The sequence below is a fragment of the Cladophialophora carrionii genome, assembly GCF_000365165.1.
Source record: "Cladophialophora carrionii CBS 160.54 unplaced genomic scaffold supercont1.4, whole genome shotgun sequence".
In the NCBI taxonomy this organism is placed as follows: domain Eukaryota; kingdom Fungi; phylum Ascomycota; class Eurotiomycetes; order Chaetothyriales; family Herpotrichiellaceae; genus Cladophialophora; species Cladophialophora carrionii.
The window spans coordinates 2,232,523-2,257,755 of NW_008481829.1; the positions used below are offsets into that span (position 1 = coordinate 2,232,523).

The window sequence follows — 25,233 nt, forward strand, 5'->3', positions numbered from 1 at the left end:
CGCTTTGCTGTTTCTCATCAAGGACAGCCTGTTGACGCCACAGCATGGTCCCATGGGCTTTTGTGTCTGAGGCAGTCCATCAGCGATTCAAGCGCCGCTTCCTGCTTGAGAAGTCAGAAGCGCACGAAGATGTCTCCCTTTGCTCAACGTGCGGAAAGACACTTTTCTTTAGCCTCCCGAAAACAATGGAACCAGCCAAAGAACCATTTGCAAGGCCCCCGGGTCGTGTTTACAAGGAGTGTCCAGCCCAAATGGACACACTCTGTGCAAAGCCTGGACATTGCAAGTTTGAATGGGCGATGAAGATTTTCTGTCTCGGATCATGTCCATGGGTTTGATCGCCAACAAGCTTTGTCCACAAACATGGTCCCCGTTTTCATGAGAGCTAACTCTCGTTAGTGGGAAGGAAGTCATGGCATCAACTCAACGTATGTGCCTGAGAGTCTGGCGCCGAGCCGATATTGACCGCGCTCTGCCTCATACACATCCTTCTACCGCGACCCAAGCTCAAACACCTCTCTCTCGCAGCTGTTCTTCATCACAGGCATCTGTGGGCTCTTTAATTCTTTGTCACTCGTTCATTTCTGTCCTCCTCGCGCCAGTCCAGCAAGCTCGTTCGTCTCTTTTTGCTGATCTCACCTGTCCTGTCCTTGACCACTGTGTGGAGCTCATCTCGCACTCATACGTGCTACACGTCTTCATTCCTTCTTTACAGTACCCATCAGCTTGTCATCGCTGAATTCACAAGCGCTTGATTTCTCTCTACCCTCCCCTTTTCTCCCAGTCTTCCTCTCATCTACCTGCCCCAGACGCATTCAAGGCGAGGGGGAAACAGCCAACCGCTGGCATGGACTGGTTCACGGATCCTGTTGCCTCCCGGGGTGCTGGCGACTTGTCCAGTCTCCAGTCGCAGCAGCTTGCGGGAGATCAAGTTTTGCGTCACAACCAACGTCAAACTGCTCAATCTGAATCCCAGAAACTTTGTTCAGACCCATACCGCAACGATGAGAAGCTGGCAATCTCGACCACAGTCAATGACAACGATGATGAGCTCATCACCCTAGACGAAGCCAACGACGTTAATGATCTTATGGTCATCAAAGTCCAGCCAGTACCGAAGCCCACGGTTGTAGTCGACGCAAGAGATCCCACATCCAATGGAGCGCTGGTTCTGAAGCCAGGCTGCGGTGTCGAGCTGGAAGACCACTCGTTCCTCACAATAACGGAAACAATTACATCTTCGTCATCCACAAGATATATCAGAGGTCATAGACTCTTGTTGCAAAACCACTGTGAACTACTCATGCCGGAGCGTCATCACGAACTGGTGCAGCTGGTCAATATTGACAAGGAACTCAACACGGAGGTTGCGCTATGGACAGTCCCGATCGATGCGGCCGTCAGAAACTGCAAGATCATCTACACCAATCAGCAGTACGAGGAACTGAACTACCAGAAAGACATTCAACCTGGTAGTTCTGACGAAGACGACAAGCACATCTACTTCTGCCGTTACACCAGTGGGCATACCAATGTCGGAATAGACGGACACAAGCCGTCAGGCCCGCCAAAAACTGGGAGAATTGAGCATCTACGGTCTCATCAAGCAGATGGTGGTACATTGATCACAAGAGGTGGCCAGCACATTCAACTCCGAATCCCAGACGCACAGGTCAGAAAGCAATGGCGAGGAGAAGTAGATTGCGTTCTTGGTGGTAGCCATGTTGAGCAATACGACGGCATGGAGATGAAGAGGTACACATTTGGAGATGCATTTGCCGGCGCGGGCGGTACTTCTTGGGGCGCACGCGCTGCTGGTCTCAAGATGAAGTTTGCTTTTGACCTCGATCCCTGGGCTGTTCAAACATACCAGCAGAACTTCGGTCTCACAGGAATGCAGATCCTCCAAATGGATGTTCACGATTTCGTCAAGAAAGCCGCATTGGCAGGCAGCGACATGGCAAAGACATGTCTGGTAGATATCCTACACATGAGTCCACCGTGCCAGCCATTCTGCGGAGCCAACCGAAGACCAAACTTGGCAGATAACGAAAGAAACCTCGGTGCGTTCGGCAGAGTCGCCGACTTGCTCGACGTCTGCAAGCCTCGCATCGCCACATTGGAGGAGTCAAAGAGTATTACTGATGTGGATAAGAGAAAACACTTCACGGAGCTGATAGGCTTCTTCATTCAGAAGGGCTACAGTGTGCAATGGAAGGTCTTGGACCTGGAGTGCTGGGGTGTGCCACAGACGAGGAAGCGAGTGATTCTCATCGCGTCAGGGTAGGAAGCAGTTCATGCATTGACATGACGGGAGTGTGCTGACTTGCTAACAGGCCCGGCGAGAAACTCCCAACCTTGCTCAAGCCTACACATGGTCGCGGGCCAGGACTCGAGAAACTGCCGGGAATTGGGACTGCAATCAGAAATATTCCCGACAACGCGCTTCATCACGACGAAATACCTCGAATGGAGGGACCCAAGCCCGGATATGACGACGATAGGCTGTGTCCTACCATAATGACAAAGGCAAAGGCCAAACATTACCATCCCGATGGCCACCGACGCTTCAGCGTCCGCGAACACGCAGCCTTGCAGACTTTTCCGCATTTCTTCGTCTTCTGTGGTCCGACGGTCGAGAAAATGAAGCAGGTGGGAAACGCAGTTCCACCTGTGTTTTCCGAGAAGATGTTCAGGGATTTGACGCAGCAGTTGTTGGCATTTGACCTGGCGGAGCTGGCCGAGCTGAGCAGGGCAGCAAACGGCTCGAAAGATTGGTGAGTGGGTTGACATATTACCAGGATGATGTGACTCCTCGCACACGGACTGCTATTGCTGGCACCGGACGATCGGGCGAGGAAGCGATGGAGTCCGTGAGCTGGCTTCACTCGGATGAGATAGCCCTGGGGATATTTTCCACGCCTCGGCTTCAGGAGACTCAAAGAGGACATTGAAAATGGTCCGTCCCACCTGTAACACCAGTTTCATGATTGTACATTGTCTTCAGAATGCTATCTCGAGGCTCTTTGATGGGCCGAGACACTGATCTTCCTCTTCTTGGTCGTACTTGTCCTCCGCTTCGAGATGTCCATCGATACCCGCAGGCTCATACCGGTGACTACAGGTGGTTGACCCGCCCAAGGGGAACCCCATTTCTCGCCGTAATCACGAGATCAACTCGAAGCCACTCGTTACTCCACGGTACAATCGAGGGCGTTCGGCGATAGTGCTTGTACGCGAATTCGAGTCCGAGTAGAGAATGTCCTTGTTCTATCAATTCGATAGCAGTCCTTGTTCACCTGAATTCATCATGGTCCAGGTTCAACGGCAGCAGCCAAGTCACACTCGCACAAAGCAGACTGTTCAAATTGCAAGCACACGCCGGCGCTAACAAAAAGACACTCACACATATCCTATCCTTGCTTTCAAAAATCTCGGCTAGAAAGGTCACGTCGTCAAACTTGTATTCATTCGGTAAGCCGTTTGAGTACCCTTGCCTGTCTCCCTGTCGTGTGCCGCGCCGGCTGGAAAAGCTGATACCAACGCCCTGCATATATAAGTAGGTCGTCAGCCGAACGAGGCAAAACCCTACTGCCTGAGTTCTTCATGACTGTGTTCCTGCCTCCCGCCACACGCTATAGCCCGTTACGTTGCATACCTTGCCTCGCCAGCATTTCACTCCACGAGCGATCTCGCGGTCTCGCGGTCTTGCCCCTACCAGACATCCCAAACACGAAAGGCAGGTCCAGGAGCAGCAGCGGGACCAGGAGCAGAACTCCCGAGCCCGAAGTCCCAAAGACCAGCACCAGACACCATCATCGACCAGATCCCAAATACTCTCACTCCTCAAACCTTGATGAACTCCCAAACCGAAACCATCGCATCCCCTGCGTGCTTCTCGATCTTGGCCAGCCTCTCTACCCCGTGCTCCACCTTCACGCCGACAGGCCACAACCTCTCGAAATGCGTCATCATCAAGACGAACCCACCGGACGGCCTCAATCTGGGACTAAAGCTCTCCCACCCGCGATGCCACCCGACCGAGCAGCACAGTCGGCCTTTCTTCCCGTCGTGGCCGAGGAACTTGCCCGTCACGACGTTCCGGAAGCCGAGCCAGCCTTTGGTCTCGACGCAGGCCCAGTGCACGGAGCCGCGGCCGCCGAGAGGCGCTAGGGTGACTTTACCGTCGAGGACGGTGAGAGCCTGGCCCGAGGGGATGGAGCGGATGATGAATGTCGAGCCTGGCCAGGGGACTGACGATGGGGGTAGGCTGGGTGGGATGTTGTTGATCTTGGCGTCGACATCGGCATCGGCTTCGTCCACATCCTCGCAAACGGTTACGGGAGGTGTTCTTGCTGTGTAGGTGGTGGAATTGTCTGCGTCTGGGATGGGGTCTGGGTCGGCTTGATTGAGGACCATTTTCAGGTACACGGCGTATTCTGTGCACTGTATCGAAGCGTGTTGGGTGGGTGGGTTATAGAACCAGATTACTCCATGTTCTGAAAGGTAGACGGGGAGTATGGAGTAAGGGGACCGAGTATTGTGTAAAGGAAGTCAATATGTGGCTTGGCCGATTGTTTGATGTCTGAATGAACGTCTGGGAACATCAGGCTGCCGGCGCGGCAATGGGATATATCCTATTTCAGTCTAGCTCCGTTGCTGCTTTACAGACCAGTGTACACAATATGGTGTACTCCGTACGGTACGTATTATGTACCCATTACTGTGGATCAGTATGTGTACCAGTTTGAGGCCGGGCATCTCGGGGCCTGTCTCAAGATGATGTCCAAGCTAATGGAGATGCTCTTTGGAGCAGTTTCCTGAAGTCTCTTGTACATTCGGAGATCGGCTGAGTGCGGGCTTCACGTCGAACCCGAGCTTTCTACTCGACCGCTACCCATCAATGGACTGGCTGCTGTGCATGAAATGACGGGCAGAATATAGAGAGCACGGAACATAAGATCAGTCAAATTCATGGTTGAGCCTGACTGGGCCAGTGCCGTGTTGCAGATGCGCTGTGTGCCTCAAGCTTCTAGTCATCGTCTTCATCACTTCCATACGCAACTAGCGGACCCGCAGTCGGTGCTGGCTTCGGTCGAGGTGCCGGTGATGCACTCGAGGCATATCCTCTCAGCGCTGCGAGAGTAGAGCTCCCGAAAATGCTGTCCCCGTTCCCATTCGTCGTGGCACCACCTTCTCTGGTGACCTGCGCTTGCGCTGATGAGCCGACAGTTGCGCTCTCGTCGACCGCGGTTCCGTCTTCTGCATTCTCCTCAGTCGGCGGTGCTTCAAGCAAGCCTCTTTCGCCCGCTCTCTGGCCCCCAAGCTCCTTCTGATGGTTGAACCGAATCACTTCCGGGGCCTCGTATCCTTCCAACCCGTAGCTGCTCTCAGTCTTTCTCTGTTCCCTTTCCTCCCTCGTCTCCCGCCCTTCGATCTCCCTAACAGCCCTCTCCCCCAACGCCCGCCTTACCGCCTCAGCAGCCTGCTCCTCAATCCTTGCTGCCTCTCTTTTCTGACTTAGTGGGTTCGGATCCACCGTCGCCCAACGTACGTTCAATATCTCATTGTTGTCGAGCGCCTGATGTGCCATCGCCTCCTTCGCAAACTGGCTGTTTGCTTCATTTACGTATGTGACAAAAGCGACGCCCCTTCCAGTCAGGACTCTGATACGGTCGATTTCGCCCCATTCTTGAAAATGCCGCGCCACAACCTCCTCTATATCATCTGTGACGTGGATGCGCCCGACGTATAGTGTGCGGTTCTGACGCATGAAGGATCCCACGCCTCCCATGTCGTCTCTGTAGTCTGAGTGTTTGTCGCGGCCAAAACAATCCATGTTGGGGTTGAAGACATCATAGATTGTAGGTAAACGGTGTAGATACTGGCACTCGTGGCCTTTGGGACAGATGCCCCTTGCAAAAAATAAACAGAAATAGCTCCCTGGTGTCTTGTCTGCCTGTGTCCACCCGCTATCGTTCCTGATATTGCATCTGTTTGGAGCCGCGTGCTTTGACAAGGCGGCGTCTTCCCTGTCGCCACCGGACCACTTGTTATACCAGATGTTGAAGACTGTGCCAGTTTGAGGCGGGGGTTCGGATTTGATAGTGCTAGGGTCGACTTGAGGACGTGCTGGCCGGCGTTTCCGGCGGATGAGTTTTGTCTTTTTAGTAGGAGGCTCGCCGTTCTCGGGTGTGGGAGCAGTGATCGTGTTCTCGTTGTTGCTCGTTGTCAGCGCGTTACTTGCGGCTTCTTCTCCGATGGGAGAGGCTGAGCGCTTTCGAGATGGTGAGGCGGGCGCAGCGCCGAGGGTCGTGCGGGCTTGTACGACTTCTGCCATGATGCCAGCCTGCAGCAGGTTGACCAGGATGCAGAGGTGGAAGAACAAGAGGCAAGAGTTGGTGGCACCACCGTGACCTGAATTAGAAATGCGGAAGTGAAGCGAAGATGTCTGGAAATTTCACTGCGCTTCACCCTATAAAATCCACCGTAGAAATCCGGGGTAATCGCTACAGTGAGACACTCGGCCGACATTATGTACTTTTTGTCTCGCCTGAGCGAGGATTCATTTACAAACATGCACCGTCACAGATCCAAATCGAACTCACTACTGTTCCAGACCTCAGCTAAAGGGAGTATCTCCCCACGAATGAATTCGAGCCGAGCCGGTCTTTCTCTTGGAGGCTGGAGGCACACTGCTATCTCACTTGTCGGCATGGATGAGGAGTGAAGTCTGCCTTCGATATCCTACGAATTAGAGATTCCCATGTCCTTGCTGCTAAAACGGGGCTTGAAGATGGCGTCCTCTCCGCCGAAAGACCCGTTGATCATGATCATAGGCGCAACTGGTACGGGAAAGTCAAAGGTGAGTGCTCGCCTCCACTCGTATGGAGATTTGGCAACCCTGATGGGTACAGAACAGTTAGCCGTAGAACTGGCAACACGTTTCAACGGCGAAATCATCAACTGCGATGCTATGCAGATGTACAAGGGACTGCCAATCATCACGAATAAGATCCCCGAGAACGAACGCGATGGCATCCCACATCATCTGCTTGATTTTATTGATCTGAGGGAAAAGCCATGGAGCGTGCAGCATTTCGTGAGAGAAAGCTCCCGCATCATCGATGCAATTCGTGCGAGAGGCAAACTGCCTATCATAGTGGGTGGTACTATCTACTACACTTTCTCATTGTTGTTCAATGACGCCATCCTGAGTACAGCCGACGGCGACTCCGGGGACGACTCACTTATTGAATCGGCCGATAAAGCCGTGGACGCTTTGGCCATTCTGTCAGCTCCAACAGAAGAGATCTTCGCAAAGCTGCGTGAGGTGGATCCCGAGATGGCCAAACGATGGCATCCCAATGACAGAAACAAAATCCGGCGGTCCCTCGAGATATACCTGAAGAGCGGGAGGAAAGCTTCGGACATCTATGCTGAGCAACGCCAACCGATTGTAGAAGATCAGGACGGGAAGCATGCCGAAAATACCCGTCCTACCCAAGACAACGCCTCAGCCGAGCGGAAGATGTCTTTGCGTTATCCAAGTTTGGTGTTATGGTTGGAAGCTGAAGATGCAGTACTAAAGCAGAGACTTGATGCCAGGGTCGATGCCATGGTTGCAGACGGTCTATGTGACGAAGTGGTACAGATGGCTAAGTTCGAATCAGACCTGAGAAACCAAGGTCAATCCGTGGATCTGACCAACGGCATCTGGGCTTCAATCGGGTACAAGGAGATGAAGCCATGGCTGGAGGAGCAGCAGGCATCAGATATTGATTCTGCAAGACTGGCCGCCGCGAAAGAAGAGGGCATCGAAGCCGTGAAAGCCAGCACTAGACGCTATGCGAAACGCCAGAACCGGTTCGTTCGCATTCGGTTGGCGAAAGCCCTGAAGGCTGCTGGCAGATGTGAACTGCTGTACCTCCTAGATTGCACCGACCTGGCGCGGTGGCCCGCCGTCGTGGGAGGGCCCGCGGAAGTACTGGTGGAAACCTTCGTTCAGGGCCGTGAACTGCCTAGGGCCAAGACTCTCTCGGACATGGCGGAAAACACCCTCCGGCGTATTGAGCAGGATAGCATGGTAGGCGATCGTCAGGCCCGGATATGTGAGGTATGCAACAAGACTCTCATGACCGAGAAAGAGTGGAACGGCCACATCGCAAGCCGCAGTCACAAGAAGATCACTGCTTGGCAGCGCAGACAGGAGTTGCTGTTGGTGCAAGAGAGTCGCGCTCCAGGAGAAAGATTTGTTCAGCTTCGGGACCAGCCGATATAAAGGTCGGGGATCAAAAATGGTAACGCGAGCCACCATCTCTGCCAGCGAAGAAGCTGTCGTTGAGATACGACGGCCATCTCCCTACGAATGAGCAGGTTCGATCAGGGAGGCTCAACACCATCACCGTTGGCTTGTCCTTTCAAGACCTGCAGATGCTGCTGGTGAGCCTCTAGGCCATCAGTCCGCCATTTGATAAAGGCGGGTGAGAGGATATCTCCATGACCTGGTTCTTCAAGCTTGAACACTTCCAGGACCGGGACGTTCTCGCGCTTTCGGATTCGCCAAACGCCGTCGGAAGTGATGATCCCTTTGAGCCCTATCAAAGAAATCAGCTATGCCCACATACTACGGTACCGCCGATGCTCACATTCTAGAAAGCTCGCGGCAAAGTTGATGCAGGTCTGCCCATCCCACAGAGCTTTACCTTTGAGCTTCACTTTCTCGGGAATTGTCTGGACATCCAACTCTTCGATCCGTTCCAGGATACCTTGCTGGGTTCGGTAGCCGACGACGATTCTCGGCACTCCAAGCAAGAACGATTGTGCCCAGAACTTGAGCAGCTTTCTCTCATACTTGATCTGCTCCTTCTCATTTGTGACGATCGCGGTGGTTTTCAACTCGACCCAATCTATCGGCCTGGATTTGTCTTCTGGCTTGAAGGCCATGACAGCGTCCACTTCCCCACCAAGGATCATCTTCACTTTGCCGAAGCCTGTGCGCACAATGGAGCAGTACTGCGCATAATTGCTCACCGGCTCGTCTTCACGAGATTCGATATACTCGCGAGACGTCTCAGGCCATGGCGTCGGCATCAGCGACACCGATTCGAACTTATACCCCCAGAAACTCATTAGGTCTTGGGACAAAGCACCTGGTCGCACCGCTGATGAATACTGCTGCTGCCGGGAAGAAATCTTCTTGGTGTGGTTCTCCTCAAGGTATATGGTGCCTTGAAACAACGTAGCATTCATCTCCCAGTCATCCAGCTTGGAGAAAGGGGCCACCATGATCTATTCGACGCATAAGCGAGGTTCCTAAATTCCACCAGATGGCCGCACCTTGGTCATCATTCCTCGCCACGTCACAAAGTCTATATCTGTTTTCGACCCCTTCTCCTTCTCGTGAGCGATCAGTGCTTCCAAAAGACCGTCCAGGTGATCATCACCGGAGTCGTCGAGCTGTCGAAAAGTCTCGAACCCTTTGTTCAAGTCGCAGGGCAGTGCAGGCGGGTAGTAGTAACGTAGACTGGAGTCATCGTGCCGAAACTGGTGGTCCTCGTCGAACGAGAAGAATGTTATCTCCTGCGCAAGTCAGTATCAGTCAGACTGCGGCATTGGCGATGCATGCTCTGGGTCTTCGAACGGCCGCATGCAGGCTCGCAAAGCGAGACACCGGCGCGATGTCGTAGTAATTCATGTGAGCCATGATGGCCGTCCTTACCGCGCGCCGTGTGTAATGGGATATTGTCTGTCAAGCATCCTGGTAGGCGCACCGGAGTCTGAGGAGGTAGACAACCTAATCAAGCATCTGCGCTTGAGTGCATTCAAGAGCACTTCGCGATGCCCAAGAGAAAGGTTACGGCGCCTCTCCATTCCATTCACGTGATCGCGCGGCACGCGCGACGCGTCGACGTCATCGGCTAAACATGATGAGAGGCCGTCAAGGGCATACCCCGGTAGGTGTTGAAACTTACTGTGCAGACGAAGTTTCTCGAAGCTGGAGGTGCTTCGTCCCTTGGACTGTGACATATCCATGTCCTGCACCTGTTGCTTCCTATTCCTCCCTTCATCTGTTCTCTTCTGCGGTGCGAACACTTACGCAGTACAGAACGACAATGGCTGGTGTCAAACGCGCTTTAACCGAGGGTTGACGGCAACGTCGAGAGATCACAGCGTCCGTCCTTCCAAACGCATCTCTGGCGAGTCCCGACGGGAAAAGAATAACACAAGGTTCGAGTATACTAGCATGAAGAAAGACGAGCTTAGCACTCTGCTTCGTGGTCGCAACCTGCCGTATCGTGGAAATAAGGAGACTCTCCTCCGTCGGCTCGCAGAGGACGACCCGAAGGGTTCTCCTGTAGACGCTACTGAGCGTTCCTCAACTGAGGAAAGCTCTCCGTGCGCGCGTTCCTCGACCTTCATCTAACCCATATTAGGAAGTTGGCGCTACCGAATCCGCCGCAAACGTGTTCGAATACTGGACGCTCTGCAGGCCTTGGGAGTACATTCGGGCGGAAAAATGGGCGATAGACGAAGATGACGACCCTGACGAGGACATGGTGGAGGGCTTTGGGATGAAGAGGCTCAGAGACAAGAGTAGTCAACACAGTGAATCCGAGTCCTGGAGCTACCATTGGGGAACGAAAGTGCGTTCTAGAGACGAGGGAAGAGCAGAGAAGAGCTCGCGCAGCGTTCAACTTTGGGGCGTTTCTAATTCAAAGGGGTCTGATTGTTCAGACGACGAAGATGGTGCAATGCTCCTCCGTGATGGAGAGTAGGGAGACGTGAATAATGTAACAAGACGCTGTACATTACTTATCGTGAAATGGCAACCATGGAGTTCGTTGAATGCTTACTCATCCCAGAGGCATAGTGCCTCGCACCTAGGGGGTGACAGAATTACCCGGCCACCCAACCCGATTTTAGGTGTATTCTGAGGTATATCTCTAATACACTATGTAGATTAACATCATTTTTTAATAATTTTACTATATATAGATTGCCTAGGCTTTAGCGACTATACTAGTAAAGAGAAGTAAAGTAATTCAGTGTAGTTACTATAAGATACTAATAAGAAACACTGATGAAGCAGTAATTTCTATCGGCGAGAGGGGGAATTTGTTAGTAAGCCGGCTGACTTTCCTGGTGAGGGTGGCCGGGTAATTCTGACACCCCCTGGGTGCCTCGATTGACGTGGCGATGTTGAGGCGAATTTTTGGCGATGCTGAGCGGCATCCTTGGTCTCCGCAGTGCTCAAGCTCGTCGACGTACCAGGAGGACATGAGGGCTCATACAATGCGGCTTCACTCAAGGATATGAGGTGCTGCAGATCGTGGTCGCCTCCGGGTTTTCGCAACGGTACGTGCTGGATGCTGCGCGAACAATTCTCCCTACCGCCCGTTTTCGATGAGAGTGGCATGGGTGGAATGTGCTCTGGGTTGTGTCCCCCTCCCCGAACTTAAGTATCAATGCCAGATGAAGGCCATCCTCTTCCTTAGAAGCCCATACATACTATCTTCGCGAAAAAGGCCATCTTGTGGGTGGAGGCTTCCAAGTCAAAAATCGACAAAAACAATCAACAGCCAGGATTCCCAAGTGGTCACCCACCTTAGTACTAACTGACCGGCATGTGGCTTAAGTACGGCTGAGCGAACGGGAAGCCCTGTTTTCCACATCCTATGGTCGATTGCGAGAGGAAAAATGATTGAGAAAATAATAACCCACAGCTTTTAACCTGTTTAGGCTTTCCGTAGATGATAAGGGGTAAAGAACCTCGCTTCCCAGTTGGGAATACAGTATACCACCCTGTCGACATAAGTCCTAAAAACATGATTTCAACTAGCCAGCTGGAAGAAGGGAGCCTAGGCGTGGAGTAAGCATTGTTTGATGCTCTAATTACTGAGAGTTCGAGAGCATATCTGAAAGGCCGTCTTCAAGTATTGGGCCAGCCTTGCCCTATTCAAGCTTAGTCCTCGTGGCAGCTTGGCAAATTTAGCATGTTGTCTCTTAACGCTCAAATTGCTCTTCGGTACAACGAAAGCTGACTTGGGCTTCAGACCCGGGCAGTCAGGTACATTCTGATTTCACAAAAGGCGCGTTTTTGGCATGGAGTCGGACCAGACTCACAGTCACAGGTGATTGTGGCTGTCCAAATTGTTTCGAAGTCCCGTGGATTGGTATCCGAGAATGAAGGCGTCTGTCAGGACCGCATCCCTCGGTCTTGCCAATATCCTCCTGATTGCGGCACTGCTCATCTTTGCAAGAGGCTTCTTTCCACACAAGGCCTTCTTGCCAGGACTTGCGACATGGCCTTCGGACTCAGGTGCGGCTGCAAGGACAGCACCATTTGACCGCGTCATTTTCATGGTGGTGGACGCCTTACGAAGCGACTTCGTCTATGGCAACGCCTCCAGCTTTCATTTTACTCAGAGCTTGATCCGATCTGGTGGTGCGGTACCGTTCACCGGCCATGCCAGTCCTCCGACAATCACCATGCCACGCGTCAAGGCGATCACAACAGGCTCTGTGCCCAGCTTCGTCGATCTCATTCTGAATTTCGCCGAGTCGGACACGACGTCGACTCTCAAGGATCAAGATACTTGGCTCGCTCAGCTGCAGGCCAAGGACGGCAACCTCGTCATGTACGGCGACGATACCTGGTTGCGTCTCTTTCCCGACTTCTTCCGGCGAGCAGATGGGACTACCAGCTTCTTCGTCTCCGATTTTACCGAGGTCGACAACAATGTCACTAGACATATTCCGACAGAGTTGGCCAAGGACGACTGGTCCGCAATGACACTCCACTTTCTCGGGCTCGACCACATCGGCCACAAGACCGGACCAAAAGGACCCAACATGCCGGCTAAGCAGGCTGAAATGGACACTGTTGTGAGGGACATTTACACTGCTATGGAGCAGGAAGACCACCTCAATTCATGTTTGCTAGTTCTGCTTGGAGACCATGGCATGAACGAAGGAGGCAATCACGGCGCTTCGTCTCCGGGAGAAGTGTCCACAGCGCTCACATTCATTTCTCCAAAGTTCAAGTCCGCATTCGAAGGACGAACAAGCCCAGTCGATGATGCGGTAGACTACCAATACTATGACGTTGTCGAACAGTCGGACATAGTACCTACTCTCGCTGCCCTCCTGGGGTTTCCCGTCCCGCTGAACAATCTAGGAGTGATTATTCCTTGCTTACTGGAGCTCTGGACGCGCCCGGAAGACCAATATGCACTTATGTACGAGAATGCGCAGCAAATACACCGGATTGCAGAAGCAACCTTTCCAAATAGTTTCGAGGGGCAGTCACCGCCTGAGGACTGTTCGCTGACTCCTGGGGACGAACCAGATATCCTCGCCTGTCTGTGGCAGCGAGTTTGTGCGGACCACAATATCGCTACGGTAGCAACTCCTGGCTCCGCCCCGGCCAGCAACAATCTCAAGTCCTTTCTCTACAAAGCGCAGGATCTTCTAAGCGGCACGGCAAGTAACTACGATCTCGTCAGCATGCAAATCGGGATCGGGTTGAGCACAGCTGCATTCACCTTGTGCCTGCCTCACTTTCTGAAAGGGGTAGTCCAAGCCGGCTTCGATGGGGCTTTTCTGGTCTTGGTCATGCTATCCTACGCAGTCACCATGTTTGCGAGCAGCTACGTGGAGGAGGAGCACCAATTTTGGTATTGGACTCTTGCCGGCTATCTTGTCATCCTCTACTATAAGGATAGCAGATTTGAGGTTGCCGGCAATACAAGCGGTCCCCGTGCCCTCTTGGGTAGCGCAACAGGCACGGCGCTCGCAATCATCCTGTTTGGGGTGGCTCGCCGATGGAGACAAACCGGTCAGAAGTATGCTGGAGAAGCCGATATCATCAGCGAGGTGGTCGCACCGAACGGTTGGATGCTGTGGTTGCTCGTCATGCTTACATATGCCGTACTCTCCCGCAATCTCAGCCGCCGTACTGGCGTCTGGATGGGCTCACCGCAGATGGGCGTCTTGCCGGCACTCGTCTCCATCTCCGCGTTCTTGTTCAAAATCGCTTTCACCGCGGCGGACGCGCCAGAGTTACTGGATTCCTTCCCAATCCTCAATCCGCTGGTGGGGTTCGTTTCCGCATATCCGCTAGTGAGCCTCGCACGAGTCGTTTTCGTCGGCCTCATCCACCTTCTTGGATGCGCGATCTACTACGAAACTCCTTGGAAGAGCGCAGAGCATCTTGGAAAGTTTCTCACAGCATTTCAAGATGTCCTATCTCTGTTTCTCATCACGCAGACAAGGACGGTGTATGTGCCGTTGTTCCTGTTCTTCAACTCTCAATTGTGGCTACTCCGTCGCCGGAGGTGCCATTCCGTCACCGAAGCTGCCACCCTTGCGCTATTGTTCCAGTACGCCTCGTTCTTTGCTTTCGGAGGCACGAATTCCATCTCCACAATTGATCTATCCAACGCGTACAACGGCGTCAGTGGGTACAATGTTGGTGCTGTGGGTATCCTCACTTTCGTCAGCAACTGGGCCGGCCCCATCTGGTGGGCTTTTGGGACATGCCAATTGTTCAGCACTGCTCAGCTTGGAACCGACAATTATTCATTCCTCTCCACGACACTGGCGACATTTGCATGCATCCATACCCTGTCCGTCATGGTCGCCTGCATGGTTCTCCGAGAACACCTTTTCATCTGGACCGTCTTCTCACCGAAGTACCTCTATACCGCTGCTTGGGTTATGGGCCAGCATATCTTCGTCAATGTATTGGCGATTGGGACTCTGCTGAGGCGAGGAAGTGAGTAGCTTGCTCCGCCAGAGTTAAATGGCGCGTTTTAGCCGAAACCTCACGCCACAGGACTCATAGATGACTGTCCTGAACACCATTTCCCTGCTTGGGCAGACAGAATGCGTCAAAGAATTGACCGACGCCTTGCATGTTGTCGATGGGCAACACCTTCGAGACGTCTGTGGGGAGCCAGTCAGCTGGTCCATTGCTGCACAAATGGACTGGGCAAGACTTACATTGATCAGGACGCACGATGACTGTTGCACCCTTGTCCGGGTCAATTCCCAGCTTCTCATACGCATGGCCATGACCAGAGTTGTAATGTTCGTCGTCGACAAATACTTTGTGCAGATCTATGTCGACAAGTCAGCGGTTTTGTCCATTGGATTTCGACCACCTTGTACATACCTCGCATTCTCCATTTTCCCGTTATTGGCCAGAAATAGTCAGGAATCTGCTCTTGTTCCAGCTTCATGCGCTCTCCGGTGAATACCACAATCGGCTCGATGAAGCTATCAATGTCTGCTGAAGGGGCAGTGTACTTGTGGGCTGGACCATCAGGAGAGTCCATGTACTTGGCAATCTGTCGTACCCGCGTCAGTCGCCATCTCCCGGGAACAGAAGGACAGAAACATACCTTCTCCAGTCTCATTAATGTCTCAGGCTCCCCGATCCTGCCGACGAAGAATATCGTCCTCCACCGGCTGTCCGCCTTCAAGGCCCTCACCAGTTGCATGGCTTTGACATCGCAGAATCGGACCACCTGAGCGCTGGGAAGTCTCATGCCAACCACGATCTCTTGCGCGAGTTCTTGGGTGCTTGCGGCACTGGATGTGACGCTTGAATCCTCATATTTGGACGTCAACCCAGCCGTATACCTCCCGGACTTGATGAAACCCTCCCTGAACTCTTCTGGGGTAATTTTCTTTTCGCTGCCTGCCTTGTTGCTCGCGAACAACTTCATGAAGTACCGATCAAAGTCGATCAGATCAGCCGCTGTCTTGCCTCTCTCGACGTTATACGTCTTCAACAGCTCTGGGCCCGCCTGGCCCGTCAACACATGCCCCAGTTTCCAACCGATGTTGAATCCATCTTGGAGACTGACATTCATGCCCTGGCCTGCCTTTGGCGAATGTGTGTGAAAGGCATCGCCCGTCAGAAATACCCGATTTGCTTTGGTGAAGTTATCAGCTAGTCTCTGCCCGATGCTATAACAGCTCCACCAAAACGTATCCGCGAAATTCATCTCATAGGGGTAAAAGATCTGCTGCGCCTTCTGATGCAAATCCTCGAGTTTGACCTCCTTGACATTCGTGCCCGTGGGGAACTCGATATAAAAGCGGGTCAAAGAGCCTCCTTCGCGAGGGATCACCAGGAGAGAACCGGCGTCACTGTGGACAGTGACCTTTCTCCGGATGTCAGGAAAGTTAGTCTGAGGGTAGATGTCCATGACGCCCCAGACGGCATCTGTGGAATCCCCGATCATGTTGTAGCCCAAGGATTTGCGGACGACAGAATGTGCACCGTCGCAGCCCTGCAGTGCACCAAGGCATATAATCAGACGAGGCCGCGAAGTCCCCGGGGATGAGATCGACTTACCAGAACATACTTCGCCTTGAAGACCTTCTCGTCGCCACCGTCCTTTGTCGCGACCACCGTGCAAGCATATCCTTCTGGATCCCTGGCAGCCATCTCTTGATCCACCACGACTCTCTTGACGGTCCAGCCGTAATCAATCTGCCTCCCTCCCAGTTTCTGCATCTTCTCCAACAATAGCCCGTTGACCCGCGCCTGGTTGAGGATCAAATGCGGCATGTGGCTCAGTCCCTTCGCCGTGTCAGCCGCGCGATTACTGCGGACGATCCCTCTTCGGCCGCTTCCATCAGCCTGGGACGCGGGGTCAGGGGAAGGCGACCAGAAAGCCACTTCAAGCACATGGTAAGCCTCGCGCAACAGGTCCTCGCTGAGGTCTAGCGACTCGAAGATCTCAACGGTCCGGCATTGGATGCCGTCAGCTTGTCCGATGGACATGGGGGCGTCGCGGCGTTCCAGGACACGGTAGCGTATGGGTTTGGTCCTGGTGGACGGGTGCGAATGGTTATAGATGCTGAGCCAGAGGGTGGCGGTAAGGCCGGCACTGCCGGAGCCGACGATGAGGACATCGATGGTTTCGGGATCCATCGTGGACATTGTGAGCAGTGATTGCGGGTGTACGGTTGTTCAAGCGGTTGTTCGAAGAGTAGTTGGTCACGGGTGATGTCGTACCAACTCGATGGATGGGTTGATGGTGTATAAGTGATCATATATCGGTGGATAGACTGAAGAAATGCTGAGTACGTGTGTGTTTGTGCTGAGGACGTCCGTAGAGTTTTATATCGGAGGGTTGGCTTCATCAATGAATCTTTTGTTCCGCTCCGTTCACCTTCAGCCCGGCCGGATCAGCTCAATGAATAGAAAATGGAATGAGAACCCCTGCGCGGGACTGAGGCGACGGGACTGAAAAGCGGCACTCACGCCAGTATCATCAACTTCGCCGAGATGGGAGTACCGTGTACGGTGCGCGTACGAGGTAAAGACACGGCAAGACGAATAAGACAAATAAGATGTCGATCGACGCACCTGTACTCGTAATGTGGAACGCAATTCCACTCTGCCGCTTGTCCTCTTCCTTTTGCCAGCGCAGTTATAGACCCATGGGCATGCCCAGACGGGTAATCCGCACAGGTAGGTAGGTAGGTAGGTAGGTACCTAGGTAGATAGGCGCGGTTCTTGTTTGCGGTACTCGTACCTTCGTCTGGCGAGGAGTGAGATACAGTATGACTTTGTACGACGCACACCGACCGAGCAGCCAGTCAACTTTGCTGCGATGGGTTCGTCCCCCCGCAACTTAGCCGGCCCCCCTCTGGTGCTTCGGAGGGCTGGATATCGTTCCGGCGGCGGCCTTGCAATTAGTTTCGGTGCTATCCAATCATCGACCCTTGTTCTTGGTGCCTTCGTATGCTGCGGAAATGTTGGTTCTTGCTCGGAACGAAATGCCTCCGAGAGGACGGCCAAGACCACAGGGGGCAGGAGGAGAATGGCCCAACCATTTTGACTATGTATGTATGTGCCGCCACGCGACTCCTGGTTGCTCGTCGTGAGACCGATGAAGGTGCCGAACGGGAGAAATACTTGGGCTTTGGGTTGGCTCGCTGAGTAAGGAGTACAGCACCACAGTTGGTGGCGCGTGTATGTCGGAAGTGGTCCCTTACGGTGTAGACTTGCGGCGGAGACATGGGCGGAGGAGTGGAAATGGATATTTTCTTGAGCTTGAGCGGACGAAAGGCAGGTGGCGACTTGTGATGCCATGAGTATTGCGACGACAGATCGATAGAGTCGGTATGGACGAGCAGGTCGTTGCGATGGAATGACTATCAGTGCCAAACGAAGGTGAAGGTGAAGGTCAAGGTACATGAGATGATTGCGCTACATCTGCCGCCGGTCCTTTATCCACTACCTACTTGCGTCTTAGATAGAAACGGTACGAGAATACCAAATGAATACCAATACTCCGCTCGCAGCCACGCCCTCGATTCAGCCCAGCTGAAATACATACCGTCTCATATCACTCTCTCCGTTGTTCTACCGTTGAGGGCTTCCGCCATGCACACCCGCACTATTCTGGGGATCGTGCCAGCACAGCACACACCGCACGGCCCATCAAAATTCACCAGTTCAGACTCATGTCCAGTTCGGATAGACGTACCACACACGGTAGTCATTTTTGTTGGGTGTTGTGCCTTGATAGTAAATCTCGCACCTGCCTCTGAAATTCCACCCGGCTTTGGGCTCCTTCCGCCCAGTGACGACCAAGTAGAAACATTCTGGCCACGTCGAGCGAGCATTCGACATGTCTGTTTAAGAGTCAACATAAGCCTTCGTCAACGCAGGACACACCGCGCGCCTCACCTCCTTTCCCGTCCGCTTCGTCCAGCCCCGAGGGTTTGCAATTCCCAATGACGCCGGGTCCGGGATGCACATGGTATGCGGCTACAATGTTGGTGTAGCCTTCCGGAATCTTCTTGTACTCTTCCATGTTGACCCCGCTTTCCATGTTGTCTGGAGACGCATATGGTCAGTATCAGTATGGACTCTTGTTCAGCCCGGCAAGCACGACCGTACCTGTCTTGGGCCCGGCGTTCTTGAGCTTGGACCCGTCCGCGGTGGCATAGATGACTCCTCTGTATTCCAAGTTATCTCTGTAGCACCAGTCGACTCCTACTTCTAACAAGCGGCGGAATTCCTTGAGGTCGAACTTCTCCGAGTTGAAAAGATCATGGAGCGTGATGGTGGCCACTGTTCGGACTCCAGCCATGGTGAATGGAAATCAGCAAGAGGAGATGGGGGCTGTTTGATGAAGACGTTGGTGGAAGGACTGCAAGTGCTTGGTCGCAAGAGACAGAGGAGAGAGAGAAAGAGTTTCTATGCTTTGTATGCCAGTGAAGTTTCCCGTGCTTCTTCACCTTCTCCATGACTCTGCACTCGCAGCGGTTAAGCAGCTTATATACGAGAAGGGAAGACAGCACGGTCGCTCTGACAGACTCTCGCTGGCGATCTGTGCTCGTGCTCGTGCTCGTAGCTGTGGCTGGCGTAGACTATCGTTCACAAACCTAGCTTCCACGCCAGCTATCTTGCCAGCACGGTGTGGTCAGCTTCGACGCTCACCTTTTTTTTCTGAATCACAGCTCGACCTGAGGCCGTGGCTGACCTGAATAGAAAGCGATGTTAATGGCAGCCGTGGCTCAATGAGCCTGCCAGACGGTGTACTTCAGATGAATTGGGAAGTCGTCCTCTATATGTGTAACTGGATCCGTTACGAAGAATGGCCCGACTGGAGCTTGACCGGCTTCTCTGCGTCTTCAGCTCTTCAATCTTGATGCAGCGTCAAAGCGGACGAGGTTTCAACGTGGCGTGAAACGGCCATGAGGTTACTGTAAGCGAGCCATGAATCCAGCAGGCTGTGGCTTGCTGAGCGAGGAAAAGACGTGACAGAGGCTCCCTGAGGATGTGCGCCATGCTTCTCTAGGCAACTGTTCAGGTTCAGCCAAGGCAGATTGCGAAATGAGGGATCCGGCCCTGGTGTGATCGAACGCATCTAATCTTATCTCATCTGCTCTGATCGCGCAGCTAGTGATCGACTCCACCTAATCTTATCTCATCTGTTTCTGATCGCGGAGTATGTGACCAATTTTTGAGATTGAATACCACGGCATGCTGCGTTGCACAATTCCAGCAATATGGCTTGAAGAGTACTCGTTCCTTCCCTGGCAGCAATGCCTTCAGCAGATCCAATTCCCGTCTCCGCCATGCCTCTCGTCTCTCCCAGCGCGCTCCTTCACGCCCATCTCAAACAAACCCCTCCACGCCGACCTTCAAACCGCATTCCCTCCGAGCCGCGAGCAATCCAGCTGAACGTAGGCTCATTGACGCACTGTAACGGCTCATCGCTGGTGAAAGTCGGTGCCACCACCATTGTCTGCGGCGTTCGCGCGGAGATTCTTCCCGTCAACGAGATTTTCAGCTTTAGGGTCACGAAATCTTCGGATCGAAACCGAAGAAAACCTGTGCAGCGGAAAGATGGCGGCGAGAGTAGTGACGACGAAGAAGGGTACTCTCCGATCCAACTCTACAATCTACTCGTCCCAAACATTGAGCTCGCGACTGGCTGCTCGCCCAAGCATCCCGCAGGAACAGCGCCTTCAGTCGAGGCTCAGTCAATATCCCAGCGCCTACTGTCGCTACTTCACACATCACAGCTGGTCAAGACTTCAGACCTCGAAATAATCTATACACCACCTGAAGAATCACAAGACCTTGAGCTGGGCATCAATGCAGATCCGGAGCTCAAAGCATACTGGACATTGTACATCGACATGATGTGCATCAGTCACGGAGGATCGATCTTCGACGCTGCATGGCTTGCTCTCGTTGCTGCACTGAAGGACTGTCTGATTCCACAAGCTTGGTGGGATATCGATTCAGAACAGGTTCTTTGCTCTGCAGCTGTCGAACAGGCGAGGAAACTGGAGCTGCGAGGGATGCCAGTGTCTAGCAGCTGGGGCGTCTTTGTGCCTGAAGAGAGATTATTGGACATGCAGGATGAGCAACCAGACCAGTACTGGATCCTCATGGACACCGACGCATTTGAGGAAGAAACTTGCGAGGAGAGCGGATGCATCACGGTAGATTGCAGCAACAATTCAGACTCGATCCTCAGAATCGAGAAAAGCGGCGGCGCTGTTATTGAGATCGAACAGCTTGAGCAGATCGCTGGATTCGCGAAACGACGGTGGCAGCAGTGGAGAGATGTGCTGCAAACAGCCTCAGGCCCTTGAGAGCGTCCATTCGATCAAACTTGGGCGTACGCCCAGGCCAACTTTTCCGAGTGTGCACATTTTGACTACGGGGGCCTAGAGGCGTACTCTGAGCATCCAGTTCTCGACAATACTGCGAGCCGAACAAAACCAGACCTTTGTAGAATCTCTTGAAACCTGCGATGGACGGCCGAATGATGTCCAGCCTTGTCGGTTTCTGCAAGACCTCAGCCGCTGCAAGCGTTCTGCTCGGAATCTCGCTCCATAAAGACCCCGTGGCTCAGGGCGGGAGTAAAGGCTGCAGGAAACGAAGATGATCACCTACCGGTTTCCAAGGACTCAGCCGCGCCGTTCGTGCAGATGCCGTCAGGCTTCACGAGACACTACCAGGGTGGTGGGCATTCCTGCGGTCCCAGCACCGCCATGCTACACCGGCCTACCTGCTTAGGCGTAAGCCATCGTCAAAGATGGTCCTCGAACAATCAGAGACTTCAGATTCGCAAAGGAACGTGCCTTGATTATGAAAGAGTGCCACACATCCGCTACCTCGATCCTCTCCTGGATTCGTGCCTCTATTGTCGGAGAATTATCCCGCTGCGGTCTACGCTGCCTCTTGGCGACCTCGTCAAGAACCTGATCGGTTTTCGGACCGCAGGCATGATCCTTAAGGCTTCAAGATATATCCGCCGAGGAAGTCAGAGCTGGATACTACCGCTCGTATAATACAGAGATTGACTGGTTCTTCAGCATACCAGAAGTCTCCTAATTGTGCGAACTGACCGCTTCACCCCGGCAGGACTGTACTGTACCATTGACTATGCTCGCCCGCTCAATAATAGATCCCGTCCACTCACGCGGCGGTCGTCAAACATGTGGCATTCCTGATTCAGATACGTGAAACATGAGAGATACGGTCTCTCCCGCCAAGACGGTTCACCTCACCAAGCATCAGCAACGCGATTGTGCCTGCTCCGGAGCATGCAATGGGTCAAGACAGAGCTACGTATCTGGCCTTGTCGGAATTCGATAGAGTCTACGCAGGACGTGAGCTCACATAACCAGAGGTTGTGGAACTCGCTGTAAAACGGGAACGAAAAGGCGACGTTGTTACTCCCGTTCCGTGCAAAAACTATGGAGTACTGTACTCGTATTTGCCATTGCGCACCACGGATCGATGGCCTGGAGAAATGCATAAGTCGAATGTGCTCCAGGCGTATCCGACTTCGGCGTCTGTCTGTCGTATGTATGTGTCTATGTATGTGGCGTGTCTGTCGCTGGGTACTGTATCTCTGGGCGCATGCTGAAGTACTGCATGTGTCGCCGTATGGGTCGCCCGTTTTGTACTCTCTACACGTTCCTCCCCATGGATCGAAGTCACGATTCTATTGCGATGGTCATTCCCTGCTCTGGGTCTTGATCTTGACTTTAATTCCGATTTTATATTTTTATTCTTCGCATCTAAGCCACCGGAGGACTATTCCGCATACACGCCCTTACATGCCTTGGACTGCACTGTACGGTTCTATCGTATACTGTACAATCTCCCACGATCCTCGTCTCTGGAACTTTTGACCCCTACCCAGATTCGCATCCCCCGGGCGATCTCTAAATCATGCCCAGATGACGCTCCGCAGATGCAGACGGGAATGCGACGGCGATCGATCACTTGCTACAATTCGCTGTGCTTGATGCCGCCGCCGTCGCCAGCCAGATCGGGCATGCGCATAATCACGACGACGAGGCTCGTCCAGCCGGTGAAATGCTGCGTGCGCTGCCCCTCGCCTGTTTCGGGATTATACTGTTCCCACGCAAAGCCTGTCCGCTGCCACTCGTGGAAGACGGTGTCGACGAGATTCTTGCGCAGGTCGCGGTACAGGGTCGTGGCTTGGGTCTTGACCTTCGCGGGCGCGTGCGCGGCCGTCGCCGTCGAGAGCAGAGCCCTCAGGATCAAGTAGTTCATGTTCACCCAGATGGGACTGCGCCAGTAGTTCTCGTCCGTGGCGTAAAAGGGGGAGGATTTTGAGAGTGAGCGGATTCCATAGGGCGACCAGAGTTCTTGGTCGTTAGCGATCAGGGCGAGAATGTCGGGCAGGTGTTTGTGGTCTGGGGGCAAGAGGCCCGTCATGAATGGGAAGATGGAGATGTAGCCTTTGTGGCACACGTGGATGGAATCTTCGTAGTCGTCGATCGTGGCGTCACAGTAGCATTCGTGCTCGCTGGACCAGTGCAGGTCGTCAATGTTACGAAGCAGGGCTTTGTGCTGGGTGGTGAAGTCGGGGATGTCGTCCGTCTCGTCGAGCAGGGTGGACAGCCGTAGCAGCGTGCGCGACATCATGCCCACCCACGAGATCAGATCTGTGTGCAGTTCGCCTGGATGGGGAGGTTGAGGCCGCGGGTAGTCGTCCAGGCCGGAGGTGAGGATGTGTTGGGGCGTGCGTCCTCGCCAGCGGTATGCCTCTTTCGTGGAGAAGGCTTCGCGGTCGTAGGACTTGATGTCCCCGTGTTGGGTGCGCCGGAACCAGTAGTACTGGCGTTTGAGCAGCGGGTAGAGGTGTCGAAGTTCGGACATGATCCGGTCCCTAGACGATGCGTATGTCGGGTCGGAGGACTTGTCCATCAAAGTGTCAATGATGAGGAAGAGTGTCGGTGGATTGGCGTAGTGAGGATACTGAACCTGGAACTCTACGGGCACTTTGCTGCGTGCTTCGGCACCCAGGATCTGCTCGCGGGCGATCCAGCCATCCTGGTCCATTAGATTGAACCACGACTTGACGATATCCATGGTGACATCGAGATCCCACTCTGCGATGGGTATCAGGTGGAAACCTTCATCCCACAAGAAGCCGCGCGGGAAGAAAGGTCTAGACGGGACACTGGTGAAGAGCTCGGCGGGGGGGTCCTTGACGATTTCGGCACGGGCCCTCGCCGCCGCGGTTTCCTCCCAGAAGCCTTCATTGTCCTCGTCGTACTCCGGAGCATACGACCTGTCGACGAGTGAATCACCATAGAAGTATCCAATCCCGCCAAACAGGTTCGAGAACATGGATTCGGAGAAGTCGGTGTAGACCGATTTGGTGAATGGGGCTAGGGGCTTGAAGACTTCCCTGAACTTCGTCTTGAAGCTCTTTGACGAGTCTGCAATCGCCTGCGTCAGTGTCTCGGAGGTCACTGGTGGGCCCGATGCGGAACTGAACAGGATGTCCGTCTCAAAGCCGCCAACAAATATCCTCTGAACCATGTGGAAGTTCCCGGCCTGCGGATCGTGCTTGATGGCAAAGGCTTGCCAAGGAGGGGGCATGTTCTCCTGTCCATACTGCTGTACAAGGTCCTCGATCTCGCCTTTCATGCTTGCAAAGACGATGTTCTTGGCCTGCCAGATGGCTTCGGACGGCACTTGGACGCTGCTGAGGACCGGCCTATCTAGTGGCTTCAAATCCCATGATGGGTGTGTCTTGTACGGCAAGAGATTCTCCGAGGGGTCACCAAAATAGATGTCGAAGGACCCTAAGTCGCCGGTTTCGCCATGTAGGGTTACTGAGTCCGGTTCTGCGTCCGTGTCCTTGAAGCCCAGCTCACCGAGTCCTTCCATGGCGGCATAGAATACCAAGGTTGTGACAATATTGTCTGGCGCATCTTCTCGTGGTGTGCCCTTTATTCTTGCAGCCCAGCTTCCGCCATGTTGTCCTCCTGGCACTTTGACAAAGTCAATGGTCAGATCGATCTTGTTCCCCGTGTCATGAATGACTTGTCGTCCGCCATTCCGCGCATCGTACTCTTCCCAACCATACCCCGCCATGCCCTCATGTTGTTCGCATGTATAACGGAAATTTTGCTGCGTAGAGGCATAGCTGTCAGTATTGGCCCACAGCAGGCCCGTCAGCAGACTGTTGGGGAGCCGTGGCCGGACGCCAAAGTAGAGATTCGGTCGGTAAGGACCCCATAATAACGTGTCGTTCGAGGCGTGGATCGGGGGGAAACTGAACAGAAGAAGAGTCGCGACGCAGACCAGGAAGCTCCGCAGAGCCACGACACCCCTCGGACAGCTCAACATCCTGTCTTACCACGACTTCCAGAGTCGCACGTCAGCTCGCCATTAGGTATCGTTCTGAG

The 25,233-nt window shown here is 53.5% G+C and overlaps 10 protein-coding genes and 1 non-coding gene across 11 annotated transcripts; 4 read left to right on the forward strand and 7 right to left on the reverse strand.

Annotated features, from left to right (window-relative positions):
• Window positions 1-847: 847 nt before the first annotated feature.
• G647_05465 (uncharacterized protein) lies at window positions 848-2,781 on the forward strand (the record flags this gene model as incomplete). Its single annotated transcript, XM_008729796.1, has 2 exons — window positions 848-2,283; window positions 2,337-2,781. 2 exons carry the CDS (start codon window positions 848-850, stop codon window positions 2,779-2,781), a joined length of 1,881 nt encoding a protein of 626 aa, XP_008728018.1.
• A 1,065-nt stretch (window positions 2,782-3,846) lies between these two features.
• Window positions 3,847-4,419, reverse strand: G647_05466 (uncharacterized protein; the record flags this gene model as incomplete). Its single annotated transcript, XM_008729797.1, has 1 exon — window positions 3,847-4,419. One exon carries the CDS (start codon window positions 4,417-4,419, stop codon window positions 3,847-3,849), a length of 573 nt encoding a protein of 190 aa, XP_008728019.1.
• A 613-nt stretch (window positions 4,420-5,032) lies between these two features.
• G647_05467 (uncharacterized protein) lies at window positions 5,033-6,340 on the reverse strand (the record flags this gene model as incomplete). Its single annotated transcript, XM_008729798.1, has 1 exon — window positions 5,033-6,340. One exon carries the CDS (start codon window positions 6,338-6,340, stop codon window positions 5,033-5,035), a length of 1,308 nt encoding a protein of 435 aa, XP_008728020.1.
• A 426-nt stretch (window positions 6,341-6,766) lies between these two features.
• Window positions 6,767-8,281, forward strand: G647_05468 (tRNA dimethylallyltransferase; the record flags this gene model as incomplete). The annotated part of the gene is made up of 2 exons (XM_008729799.1): window positions 6,767-6,865; window positions 6,923-8,281. The coding sequence occupies 2 exons, from the start codon at window positions 6,767-6,769 to the stop codon at window positions 8,279-8,281; spliced, it is 1,458 nt and encodes a 485-aa protein (XP_008728021.1).
• Window positions 8,282-8,382: 101 nt separating this feature from the next.
• G647_05469 (uncharacterized protein) lies at window positions 8,383-9,706 on the reverse strand (the record flags this gene model as incomplete). The annotated part of the gene is made up of 4 exons (XM_008729800.1): window positions 8,383-8,597; window positions 8,649-9,291; window positions 9,340-9,582; window positions 9,608-9,706. The coding sequence occupies 4 exons, from the start codon at window positions 9,704-9,706 to the stop codon at window positions 8,383-8,385; spliced, it is 1,200 nt and encodes a 399-aa protein (XP_008728022.1).
• Window positions 9,707-11,570: 1,864 nt separating this feature from the next.
• G647_05470 lies at window positions 11,571-11,686 on the reverse strand. The gene has a single exon (XR_573446.1). It is a non-coding gene; the product is annotated as a 5S ribosomal RNA (ribosomal RNA).
• A 500-nt stretch (window positions 11,687-12,186) lies between these two features.
• Window positions 12,187-14,787, forward strand: G647_05471 (uncharacterized protein; the record flags this gene model as incomplete). The annotated part of the gene is made up of 1 exon (XM_008729801.1): window positions 12,187-14,787. The coding sequence occupies one exon, from the start codon at window positions 12,187-12,189 to the stop codon at window positions 14,785-14,787; it is 2,601 nt and encodes an 866-aa protein (XP_008728023.1).
• Window positions 14,788-14,842: 55 nt separating this feature from the next.
• Window positions 14,843-16,960, reverse strand: G647_05472 (uncharacterized protein; the record flags this gene model as incomplete). The annotated part of the gene is made up of 5 exons (XM_008729802.1): window positions 14,843-14,949; window positions 15,007-15,123; window positions 15,179-15,353; window positions 15,408-16,304; window positions 16,370-16,960. The coding sequence occupies 5 exons, from the start codon at window positions 16,958-16,960 to the stop codon at window positions 14,843-14,845; spliced, it is 1,887 nt and encodes a 628-aa protein (XP_008728024.1).
• A 1,530-nt stretch (window positions 16,961-18,490) lies between these two features.
• Window positions 18,491-19,124, reverse strand: G647_05473 (uncharacterized protein; the record flags this gene model as incomplete). The annotated part of the gene is made up of 3 exons (XM_008729803.1): window positions 18,491-18,663; window positions 18,719-18,868; window positions 18,932-19,124. 3 exons carry the CDS (start codon window positions 19,122-19,124, stop codon window positions 18,491-18,493), a joined length of 516 nt encoding a protein of 171 aa, XP_008728025.1.
• Window positions 19,125-20,082: 958 nt separating this feature from the next.
• On the forward strand, window positions 20,083-21,144 carry G647_05474 (uncharacterized protein; the record flags this gene model as incomplete). Its single annotated transcript, XM_008729804.1, has 1 exon — window positions 20,083-21,144. One exon carries the CDS (start codon window positions 20,083-20,085, stop codon window positions 21,142-21,144), a length of 1,062 nt encoding a protein of 353 aa, XP_008728026.1.
• Window positions 21,145-22,792: 1,648 nt separating this feature from the next.
• G647_05475 (uncharacterized protein) lies at window positions 22,793-25,174 on the reverse strand (the record flags this gene model as incomplete). The annotated part of the gene is made up of 1 exon (XM_008729805.1): window positions 22,793-25,174. One exon carries the CDS (start codon window positions 25,172-25,174, stop codon window positions 22,793-22,795), a length of 2,382 nt encoding a protein of 793 aa, XP_008728027.1.
• Between the last annotated feature and the right edge of the window lie 59 nt (window positions 25,175-25,233).